This window comes from Gorilla gorilla, chromosome 2 (assembly GCF_029281585.2).
Source record: "Gorilla gorilla gorilla isolate KB3781 chromosome 2, NHGRI_mGorGor1-v2.1_pri, whole genome shotgun sequence".
NCBI classification, from domain to species: Eukaryota; Metazoa; Chordata; class Mammalia; order Primates; family Hominidae; genus Gorilla; species Gorilla gorilla.
Window position 1 is genome coordinate 111219102 of NC_086017.1, and position 12259 is coordinate 111231360.

A 12259-nucleotide genomic window follows, 5' to 3' on the forward strand; every position below is an offset into this window, starting at 1 on the left:
CATTTGCCTATGTGGAGTTCTAAAAGGAAAGGCATAGAAAAAAAAAAACCTAAGGAATTGGAGAAATTCTTGGAGTTGAAGAAAAATGACATGCATTTTTAGACACATCATGGTGAAATTTCACAACAAAAATCCTGAAAGTATTTAAAAAGAAAAACAATCCAGTGCCAGACTGTCACCAACATTTGGTACTAAAAACCAATTAAGTAACAATTTCAAAGTTCTAAAGCAAGATTATTTTGTAACTAAAGTCTTATACCTAGCTAAACTAGCATTTGAGGTTGAACACAAGAACAGAAATAAAAATGTACAGCTTCCTTACCACTAAAAATAAACCCCCAAATAGGGAAATGACCAATACAACAAAAAGCAGAAAGGAAGGAAAAATAAGAAACAAAAAAGCAGAGTAAATATGGCAGTAATCGCTAAACATGTAAATAGTAAAAATAAATGTGAGTAGTTTAGAGCCCTGCATTGAAAGACTTTCAAATTGTTTAAAACCAAAACTAAGTACCTGCTGCCTATAAGGCATGATGTAAAACCAAATGACATACTAAGGCCAAACAATTTTTTTTTAAAAAAGGAATGTAAAAAGTTACGGAAGGTGAATACTAAAAAATAAAAATTAAGGTAATATAGACAAAATACCATTCAAAAGCATCACATGATGTCCAGATAGTTTTACTGATAAAAGGTTCAATCTGCAAAAAAGGCACAATAATCATGAATCTTCATTTATCTAATAAAGGTTTAAAATAAACTCAATTGGCTGGGTGCAGTGGCTCACGCCTGTAATCCCAGCACTTTGGGAGGCTGAGGCGGGTGGATTACCTCAGGTCAGGAGTTCGAGACCAGCCTGGCCAACATGGTGAAACCCTGTCTCTACAAAAATAGAAAAATTAGCCAGGATGGTGGCAGGCACCTGTAGTCCCAGCTACTCAGGAGGCTAAGGCAGGAGAATCACTTGAACTCAGGAGGCGGAGGTTGCAGTGAGCCGAGATCACAACACTGCACTCCAGCCTGGGAGACAGAGTGTGACTCCATCTAAAAAAAAAAGAAACAAAGGAAACAGACTCAAGTATCATTGTCTCATGCACCACTGGCTCCAAGACAAAAGGTCATTAAAGTTAAAGACAAACAGAATCATCAGGATAATTACATCTTTTTCTTTTTGCCAAGCAAGTATAATTGAATTTATTTTAGTTGATGTGATTCTACTATACAATAACCAACAGTGTAGTCTTTATCCTGAAGGACCATACTGTAGACTAGTGTAGGAAACAAACAACCGTCAATCTCGCAAAAGAACTATTACTGATAGAAACACTAAAATCCCATTATGAAAATGTACAGTTATATGCCACATAACAATGTTTTAGTCAATAGCAGACTGAATATACAATGGTGGTCCCATAAGATTATCATGGAGCTGAAAAATTCCTATTGCCTAGTGATGTCACAGCCATTGTAATGCACTACTCGTGTATCTGTGGTGCTGTCGGTATAAACAAACCTACTACGCTGTTAGATGTATAAAAGTATAGCATATATTGGGGCCGGGTGCAGTGGCTCATGCCTGTAATCCCAGCACTTTGGGAGGCCAAGGCAGTAGATCATTTGAGATCAGGAGTTTGAAACCAGCCTGACCAACACAGTGAAACCCCATCTCCACTAAAAATACAGAACAATTAGCCAGGTGTGGTGGTGAGCGCCTGTAATCCCAGCTACTCAGAAAGCTGAGTCAGGAGAATCACTTGAACCCGGGAGGCAGAGGTTGTAGTGAGCCAAGATTGCGCCACTGCACTCCAGCCTGGGCAACAGAGGGAGACTGCATCCCAAAAGAAACAAAAACAAAAACAAAAAACAGGCTGAGTGCGGCGGCTCACGCTTGTAATTCCAGCACTTTGGGAGGCTGAGGCGGGCGGATCATGAGGTCAGGAGATCAAGACCATCCTGGCTAACACGGTGAAACCCCGTCTCTACTAAAAATACAAAAAAAATCAGCCAGGTGTGGTGGCGGGCACCTGTAGTCCCAGCTACTCAGGAGGCTGAGGCAGGAGAATGGTGTGAACCTGGGAGGCGGCGCTTGCAGTGAGCCGAGATGGCACCACTGCACTCCATCCTGGGCAACAGAGTAAGACTCCGTCTCAAAAAAAAAAAAAAGTATAGCAAATACAATAATGTATAGTACATATACTTGAGAATGACAATAAACAACTGTTACTGGTTTATGTGTTTACTATACATATACTATACTTTTTGTTATGTTAGTATACACCTACTTTTTTTTTAAGTTAACTATAAAATAGCCTCAAGGCAGGTCTTGAAGGCAAGAGCTACTCCAGAAGAAGGCTTCTTATCATAAGAGATGACAGATCCATGCATGTTAATGCCCTTGAAGATCTTCCAGTGGGACAAGATGTAGAGGAGGACAGGGATACTGATGATTCTGACCTTGTGTAGGCCTAGACTAATGTATCTGTGTCTTAGTTTTTGACAAAAAAGTTTAAAAGTTTTTTAAAAAAATTTTTTTAATAAGACAAAGCTTATAGAGTAGGGATATAAAGAAAGAAAATATTTTTGTGAAGCTGTACAATGTGCTTGTGTTTTAAGCTAAGTGTTGCTTATTTTTTAAGAGACAAAGTCTCCCTATTTGTCCAGGCTGGTATCGAATTCCTGAGATTAAGCAATCCTCCCACCTTAGCCTTCCAAGTAGCTGTATGTTAAGCTAAATGCTACTAAAAAAAGTTAAAAAAATTTAAAAGTTCATAAAGTTAAAAAGTTACAGTAAGCTAAGGTTAATTATTGAAGAAAAGTATGTTATAAATTTAGTGTAGCCTAAGGGGTATAGTGTTTAAACAGTATACTACAGTAGCATTCAGTAATGTCCTAGGCCTTTACTTTCACTCACCCACTGACCCAGAGCAGCTTCCAGTCTGACAAGCTCCATGTTAAGTGCTCTAAACAGGTGTACCATTTTTTATCTTTTATACTGTATTTTTACTGGATCTTTTCTATGTTTAGGTACCCAAATATTTACCACTGTGTTACAGTTGCCCACAGTATTCAGCACAATAAAATGCAGTACAGGTTTGTAGCCTAGGATCAATAGCTTATGCCATATAGCATAGGTGCGTAGGGGACTGTACTATCTAGGTTTGTGTCAGTATACTTGATGAAATCGACTAATGATGCACTTATTGGAACACATCTCTATTGTTAAGTGATGCATGACTATATATTAGGTGGTTGGTAAATTTTTGAGCCAACAAGCAGAAAATTATTAGTCCAAAGAGTAGCAACTGCATATACACATACACATAAATCCAATATTATTCAAGTGAGACACATGATCTAAAGTAAATACTTCAGGTAATACACCTAAGAAAACATTGGGAAACATATCTTTTCAAACAGTATGGAAGATTTCTTTCTTTTCTTTTTTGAGACAGAGTCTTGCTCTGTCACCCAGGCTGGAGTGCAGTGGTGTGACCTCGGCTCACTGCAACCTGTCTTCCGGGTTCAAGTGATTCTTCTGCCTCAGCCTCCTGAGTAGCTGGGATTACAAGTGCACGCCACCATGCCAAGCTAATTTTTGTATTTTTAGTAGAGACATAGGGTTTCACTATGTTGGCCAGCCTTGTCTTGAACTCCTGATCTCAGGTGATCCACACACCTCAGCCTCCCAAAGTGTTGGGATTACAGGCATAAGTTACTGTGCCCGGCCTGGAGATTTCTTTAAGAACTAGAATAGATCTAAAAAGAACTAGAATAGATCTACCATTTGATTCAGCAATTCTACTACTGGGTATCTACCCAAAGGAAAAGAAGTCATTATATCAAAAAGACACCTGCATGTGTATGTTTATTGCAGCACAATTCACCATTGCAAAGATATGGAACTGGCCAGGTGCGGTGGCTCATGCCTGTAATCCCAGCACTTTGGGAGGCAGAGGTGGGTGGGTCACCTCAGGTCAGGAGTTCAAGACCAGCCTGGCCAACATGGAGATACCCCATCTCTACTAAAAACACAAAATTAGCTGGGCATGGTGGCGCATGCCTGTAATCCCAGCTAGTTGGAAGGCTGAGGCAGGAGAATTGCTTGAACCCGGGCAGCAGAGGCTGCAGTAAGCCGAGACTGTGCCATTGCACTCCAGCCTGGGCAACAAGAGTGAAACTCTGTCTCAAAAAAAAAAAAAAAAAAAAGACAGGGAACCAACCTAAGTGCCCACTGATAAAAGTGTAGTATATATACCCATGGAATACTACTTGGCCATTAAAAAACAAACATGAAATAATGTCTTGCAGCAACTTAGATGGAGCTGGAGGCCAATATTCTAAGTGAAGTAACTCAGAAATGGGAAACCAAATACCATATGTTCTCACTTATAAGTGGGAGCTAAACTGCAGGTACACAAAAGCATACAGAGTGACATAACGGACTATGGAGACTCAGAGGAGGAGGGTGGCAGAGCATGTAAGTGATAAAAAAAAAAACTACATATTGGGTACAATGTACACTTGGGTGATGAGTGCACTAAAATCTCAGACTTTACCACTATACAATTCATCCATGTGACCAAAAACCACTTGTGCCGCAAAAGATATTGAAATAAAAAATAATAAATATATCTTTTCTCTCTTCAGTGTACTGAGACTTGTCAAACAAGGCAGAACCTAGGAACATACCCCTCAGCTCTTAATGACATGAAATCTACTCTAGAAAACAGGTTACATTTTGAAATGAAAGCTACAATATTAAGGTACAATCCAGGTAAATCTAGTGGAATACAAAGTAAGAAAATCAGGTTTTGCTTAGGATAGTCAGTGAAGGCTACTCATGAGAATCCGCTCTGAAATAAAAATGACTAACAAAAGACAGGAAAGTACTCCAGGAAGGAAAAATAACCCTAAAAGGATTAGCCCACATATAGAACCTCAGGAGATCAGAAATGCACCAGCCTCTAAAAACAAGTCCTGCAACATGATTACATGACTACATTGCAAAAAGCTGTCAATGATATACATCTGGCAATAAGAAAACTATTATAAATTCTCAGCATTTATAAAATATTAACCTGATGATCACGTATAGTCACTGTAAAAGAAAATGAGCTAGAATTAGGCACATTAATCTGCGTGTGAGAAAATAAAATGGGTATTAATTTGTCACCATGATGACACACTTATACCCAGTTAAAATATACCTGAGATGGTTTGATGTTTCTCTTAAAATGGTTTTATTGTTTTAAATTTCTCAAACTCAAAAAGCATATATTATACTTGAATCACAGCTTTATAGAAGCAGCAAATAACTCTGGAACACTTACTGTATGAGAAACAATGTTTCAATACTTATTGACCAACTGTTACTTTCTTTTCTTCTCTTTTCTTTTTTTTTTTTTTTTTTTTTTGAGATAGAGTTTTGCTCTGTCGCCCAGGGGGGCACGATGTCCACTCACTGCAACCTAAATAACTCTGGAACACTTACTGTATGAGAAACAATGTTTCAATACTTATTGACCAATTGTTACTTACTTTCTTTCTTTTTTTGAGACAGAGTTTTGCTCTGTCGCCCAGGCTGGAGTGCAATGGCAGGATCTCAGCTCATTGCAACCTCCACCTCCCGGGTTCAAGTGATCCTCTCCCCTCAGTCTCCTGAGTAGCTGGGATTACAGAAACCCACCATCATGCCCGGTTAATTTTTGTATTTTTGTAGAGATGGGGTTTCACCATGTTGGCCAGGCCAGTCTTGAACTCCTGCCCTCAGGTGATCCACCTGCCTCAGCTTCCCAAAGCGCTGGGATTACAGGTGTGAGCCACTGTACCTGGCCAACCAATTGCTACTTTCATATGAATCAAACCTAGGATAATAATACCTAAGATAATAAGGATTCAAACCTAATAAGGAATAAAACCTAAGATAATAAAAAAGTCCTTTCCCATTTCACGTCTTGAAATTTTAAAAACTCCCCCCACCTACTAAATCATAATAACTCTTTACTTAGGAAGAATATACTTTTATAATGAATGCTTCTGCAGGATTATGATTGTAGGTCATGCATAATCAACTGATTTACAAAAAGTATGCCCAAATGAGGTTTAAGATTTACGGCCGGGCGCGGTGGCTCACGCCTGTAATCCCAGCACTCTGGGAGGCCGAGGCAGGCAGAGCATGAGGTCAGGAGATCGAGACCATCCTGGCTAACATGCTGAAACTCTGTCTCTACTAAAAATACAAAAAATTAGCAGGGTGTGGTGGCACTCGCCTGTAATCCCAGCTACTCAGGAGGCTGAGGCAGGAGAATCAGCTGAACCCGGGAGGCAGAGGTTGCAGTAAGCCGAGATCGCGCCACTGCACTCCAGCCTGGGCAACAGAGTGAGACTCCATCTCAAAAAACAAACAAAAAAACCCAAAACAAACAAACAAAAAATTCACCAGGCGTGGTGGCGAGCTACTCGGGAGGCTGAGGGAGGAGAATCACTTGAACCCAGGAGGCAGATGTTGCAGTGAGCAGAGATTGCACCACTGCACTCCAGCCTGGGTGACAGAGCGCGATTCCAACTCAAAAAGAAAAAAAAAAAAAAAAAAAGAGAAAGGAAAAAAGATTTCCATGGAATCCAGCATTAACTGGTAGAACAAAAATGAAGAGCTGGAAAATTTGAAAAATATACCACTTGTGAAATTTATATATATACACACACACACATATATAAAATATAAACTTAGGGATGTCAAAGGAACCCTTAATTATTAGTCAAAAAATGAAACTTCATTCATTCAACACCTGCTATGCACCTGTATTAGGTTCTGGCAATACAATGGTGAACAAGATAGAGCCAGTCTCAGCCTTCACAGATTCAAGAGCATAGGAGGAAACAGCAATGAGCAATTCTAGTACCACGTGGTAAGTGCTATAAAATGGAAAAGTCCAGGGTGTTATAAAATCACATAGTGGTGTGCTTAGGTAGAGAGAAGTTTCAGAAAAGATGAAATGACCTCTGTATTGTGATAAGGAGACTAAGAATCCATGAGGCTGGTATCAGGTTTTGTTTTTTTTTTAATCAGGAAAATGGAGTACCTCAGAAGCAGCAGGAAAAGTTATGACATTTAGAGCACAATATGAAATACTGCCAAGGATTAAGATAAAGATTGAAAAGTGTTAACTAAGCTTAGAGGGAATGTCATTGGTGTCCCTGATTGATTTTTTAAAAATGACTCAAAACAGATCATTTGGGGGAGAGAATGACTTCATTTCAAACAAGATGACCAATAACAACAGTTTATGCAGTCCTCAACCCTTTACTAAAATGTGTAGATACATCTTCCCTTTCCTACTGTAGTAGGCTGGCTTAGATTATTGGTTCCTAACCATTTAATGTGGGCTAAACTCATTTCATGGGCTAAACATATTTAATGCTAAATATGAACACAAGAGTGATGCATTTTTTATCATCAGATTAAATAACAATTGGACAAAAAAGTTACTATGAAGTCAATAATGCTTTTAAATAAGTGCATTTTTCTAAAAAATCACAGGATGTTTGAAAAAGAAGTATCTGGGACATTGGTACAGCCAGGATACCATGCTTGGAATATATGTGTGGTGGTCCCTCGTGATGACTCAAGCCCACAGATTGAGAAGCACTATGGATGATATGATCTTCTAAAAAGTCTTGCAATTAAAATTTTTTTTTGATTCTTCAAGTTTAAAAAAATTGCTGAAGCAAAATGGCACATCATGGTAGATTTTATAATAGTTCAAAATGGAATATGATCTAATACTTAAAGCACCTCAGTCTTAGACACTATCAACTGTGACTAAATGCTTTTCTTCAGTGATACCCCAATATTCCCATTAATTAAAACAACTATGAATATCCTTTGCACTTCCTTTACAAGTTTTTGCTATCCCAGAAAAAAGGTAATTGTGCACACTAATTGTAAAGGAAAATCTCCAACCCAATAGACAGAAGTCCAGTAATTCTATCAGATCATTTTACATTAAGGTAAACATAAGCCAAAAGACAAAAATACAGATTTTCCATTCTATTTTCTGATATCAAACCCTAAACAGACAATATTTGTCTATTTATTCATTCCTTTAAAAACGGTAGCTATTGCTCAGGTGGAGAAAGGACAGTTAGGGCATCAGGATTCTGCCAGTTTTCCATCAGTGAAAGCAAATGCTTCTGGTTGCGAAATCCACTGAGGATGCCAATTTAGAGGTGCTATTCAAACGTACAGCAGTTTATCCAACCACAGATAAGAAATTACAATTACTGATCAATTAATTACATTTAGATAGTCTAATAATAACTCTAAGGACCAGACTATTAAAAGAAGACAAAAGTAGTCTTTCAATATTTACTGGTCACCAACAGTTAAGATATAAATTTCCATTTTAAAAAAATCACAAAGACCTTCCTATTGTTGCTTTACCAAAGAACAATCTAGTAATTCAAAGATTACAGGTGTAGGCCTACAAATTCCACAAGATGGACAATGGTAAGCGCAAATGTTTTGCCCTATTTTATTTGGGGCCAAAAATAAATCATTTTAAAACAGTTTAAGTTACACAAAGAGTCCAATCTTAAATTCTAATTTTTAACAGCAGTCAGGTGAATACAAAGTTATTTGTGGTCAGGGGCAGTGGCTCATGCCTGTAATCCCAGCACTTTGGGAGGCCAAGGCGGGTGAATCACGAGGTCAGGAGTTCGAGACCAGCCTGGCGAACATGGTGAAACCCTGTGTCTACTAAAAATACAAAAACTAGCCAGGCGTGGTGGTGCGTGCCTGTAATCCCAGCTACTTGGGAGGCTGAGGCAGGAGAATCGCTTGAACCCAGGAGGCAGAGGTTGCAGTGAGCTGAGACCTCGCCGTTGCACTCCAGCCTGGGTGATAGAGTGAGACTCCGTATCAAAAAAAAAAGTTATTTGTAAAACTAAAAAACTCTGAAATATCATGAAATTAAAAAATCATCAGTGTTGATCCAGACAACGTGGAAAAGTGGAAAAGAGGAATTAGGACATCTAAAATCTGAAAAGGAGATGGCTAGGTTTTATCAAATACCAATGGTACAGAACCCCTGGGATGAGGTGGGGTGGCTGAAACCACAATGAAATGTTAAAATCTAGTTTCGGCCAGTGAGGTGGCTCGTGCCTGTAATTCCTAGCACTTTGGGAGGCCGAGGTGGGTGGATCACCTGAGGTCAGGGGTTTGAGACCAGCCTGGCCAACCAGGCAAAACCTTGTCTCTACTAAAAATACAAAAATTAGCCAGGCATGGTGGCGCATGCCTGTAATCCCAGCTACTCGGGAGGCTGAGGCAGGGGAACTGCTTGAACTCAGGAGGCAGAGGTTGCAGTGAGCCAAGATCGTGCCACTGCACTCCAGCCTGGGTGACAGAGTTAGACGCTGTCTCAAAAAAAAAAAAAAAAATTTAGTTTCATGTATAGAAACTATCTTTATTTTTAATGTTTACAGAACTGAGAACTTTTTGGATCTTTTATTTTACCTACTATTCTTCCATGATTAAAACTAAATTAACAAACGAAACAGAAAATGACTGGAGAATTTCAGACATCCAAAATTGATGTAAGACAAGTGATAATTAATTCAAATAATCCTCTTGATAACTACTTTTAATAGCAGCAGTGAGCTATTATAAATGATCATAATCAGAATCATCAATTTTTAGTACTGAAAGAAACAGAAGAGATCTAATATTTTAATCCTCTTATTCTACAGGGATGACGCTAAGGTCAAGGAGACAAAATGACTTTCCCAAAGTGACAATGCTGGAGAGCCCACTATAAAGCTTACAAATCCTAGTTCTCACAGTCCATAAGTTCTTCTACTATCCAGTCATAAACCTTTTAGAAAATAGGTAATGCTTCACTCTCCCATAGGAAAGATCATATGGCTCTCTCATGGCCTAGCACAATGCCTCACACACTGTAGATACTAGTTTGTTCATTCCTACACCAAAACTTCCTTTAAAGCTAATTTGACATCCTAGTAAAAATATCTTTGCCCGGGCGCGGTGTCTCACGCCTGTAATCCCAGCACTTTGGGAGGCCAAGATGGGCAGATCACCTGAGGTCAGGAGTTCAAGACCAGCCTGGCCAACACAGTGAAACCCTGTCTCTACTAAAAATACAAAAATTAGCTGGGCATGGTGGCGCGCGCCTGTAGTCCCAGCTATTCCGGAGGCTGAGGCAGAACTGCTTGAACCCAGCAGGCGGAGGTGGTGGTGAGATCGCACCACTGCACTCCAGCCTAGGCAACACAGTGAGACTCCATCTAAAAAAAAAAAAAAAAAAATTCAACCTGAATAGTATAAGATGGAAATGACTTGCATACGTATTTAAGTGTATACACTTGGATACAATTAGAAGTTACTTGACCAACTGTATATACTTATGTATAAAACTGGGAGATATTTGACCAAACGTTTCTCTGACCTCGACTTACTCTGGTACTACCATTGAACAACTCCAGACCCAGATAAAATCCACCACACGCAATCCCAGTATTGTCAAATGCAGCCAGAATAATTCTCTGCACAGCTGTCAGATACCAAAAGGATTTAACAGTCAGTTCACCAAAACCATACAAAGCAGTTCACTAAATACTCCAGTGCTTGGCCTCACATCAGAGAAACTGTATCATGCATATTAGGCTTGGTCATGTACATTTCCAGGTGAAATGGAAAAACTGAACTTAAGATGCTTCCAATCAAAAAGTTTAAGAAGTCACTCCCATTTTTTTTTTTTTTTTTTTTGTATGTGTGTGTAGGCCTGGACCTGGGGCAGGGGGCTGTGTGCAACCAAGCCTGGTGAGCATTGCTGTGGCCGCTACTCTTGTGCAGCAAGAGGGGACAGTGCAATGCAGAGCGTTTTCTGACAAAGGCCAACGGGTCCGGAGTGCAAAAGGACACCTCGGGGCTGGGGCATGGCAGGAGAGGTTACGGGCGCTGAGTGCTTGCAGTCAAGGGGGCTTCGGGGTTGCTGAGAGAGGACGAGCCTTGGGAGCTTGACAGTTCTGCTTACAGTTCAGAGGCTGTAAAACAAATGCCACTGAACACCATTTCACTCTTTAAAACCTGTGTAGTCTTTCTTTTTCTATGTAGAAAGCCATCTAATCGTTTTTGTTTTTGTTTTGCTTTTGTCAACTAACCGTCACTGTAGTTGCCCACTTACCCCCAGCAAAAACACACTCCAAAAGGGGGAGTGGCTCATTATTAAAAGGCTCTTACCGATTAGGTTGTAGGCTTTGGAAATCACAGAAACAGTTCGTATCACGATGTACCAATTGTTAATGGAATTTAGCTTCCTTCACTTATTAAATACAATCATCACATTTGCAAATGCCCCACTCCCATCTACAACACTAGGGATAAATGCTGTGTCACTGAGAAGAAAAGCAAAGGATTTTTCTGAAACCAAAAGCAAACTGTCAAAGAATGCCAGTAACCTGTCATCGAGCTACTCTATGCCCTCCACCGGCAGCCAGAAATGAGACTCCCTAAACCCAAGTGTTGTGCTGCCGCTTGGCAGCTTCCGTCTGATGGGAAGCCCCCTCACTGACACAACCCGCCAAGGAAAAGCTGCACGAGCCAGTTTCCTCCTCTACGGCCTGGGGCTGCTTCTCACCATGTCCAAGTGAGCACCGGGACCTTCAGGGTGTCCGCTGCCCGGGGCCGGACTGGCCCTGCCCTCCGGGGTCTTCCGTTCGCTGTTGCGCTTCAGGCCGCTGGCGTCGCCCCGGCCTCTGGCCTCCCGGCGCCGTTGCTGCCGACTCCACAGGTATATGGCACCCGCGCCCAGCAGCAGGGGTGCCCCGACCGCCAGAGCCAGCTGCCATCGCGGCAGCCCCCCCGTGCCCGGGCCCGCAGTCCCGCCGCCGCCCACCCCACTCCCGGAGCTCGGTACAGCAGCTGCGACCACCGCCGCCTCCACAGGTTTAGAGGCGGCCATGACAAGTGTCCTCTGCCACCGCCTCCCTGTCTGTCGCGAGAGCCACAATCACCAAAGAGCGTGCGAAGGAAGACCGAGGGAGGGAAGGAAGGCAATGAGGGAGCGAGCACGCTAGGCAGAGAGAGCGGACGACAGAAAAGGGCCAGAGGTCACCGGAAGCCCAGGGCATGCCGGGCCAGACCTGGCCGTCCTTCTCCTCCAGTCTCAACCGAAGAGGGAGAGGAGGGGCGGAAATCACTTCCGGGTTAAGGGAAAGCGTGGGTGTGAGTGCGAGTCCT

The 12259-nt window shown here is 41.2% G+C and overlaps 1 protein-coding gene across 1 annotated transcript in view; it reads right to left on the bottom strand.

The window, feature by feature from the left end:
* TOMM70 (translocase of outer mitochondrial membrane 70) overlaps window positions 1-12074 on the bottom strand; it is a 37593-nt gene extending 25519 nt beyond the window's left edge. The window contains exon 1 of the mRNA XM_004035977.4: window positions 11658-12074. Within this exon, the coding sequence (XP_004036025.1) occupies window positions 11658-11981 (324 nt within the window). The 5' untranslated portion in view covers window positions 11982-12074. The remainder of the gene's footprint in view (window positions 1-11657) is intronic.
* Between the last annotated feature and the right edge of the window lie 185 nt (window positions 12075-12259).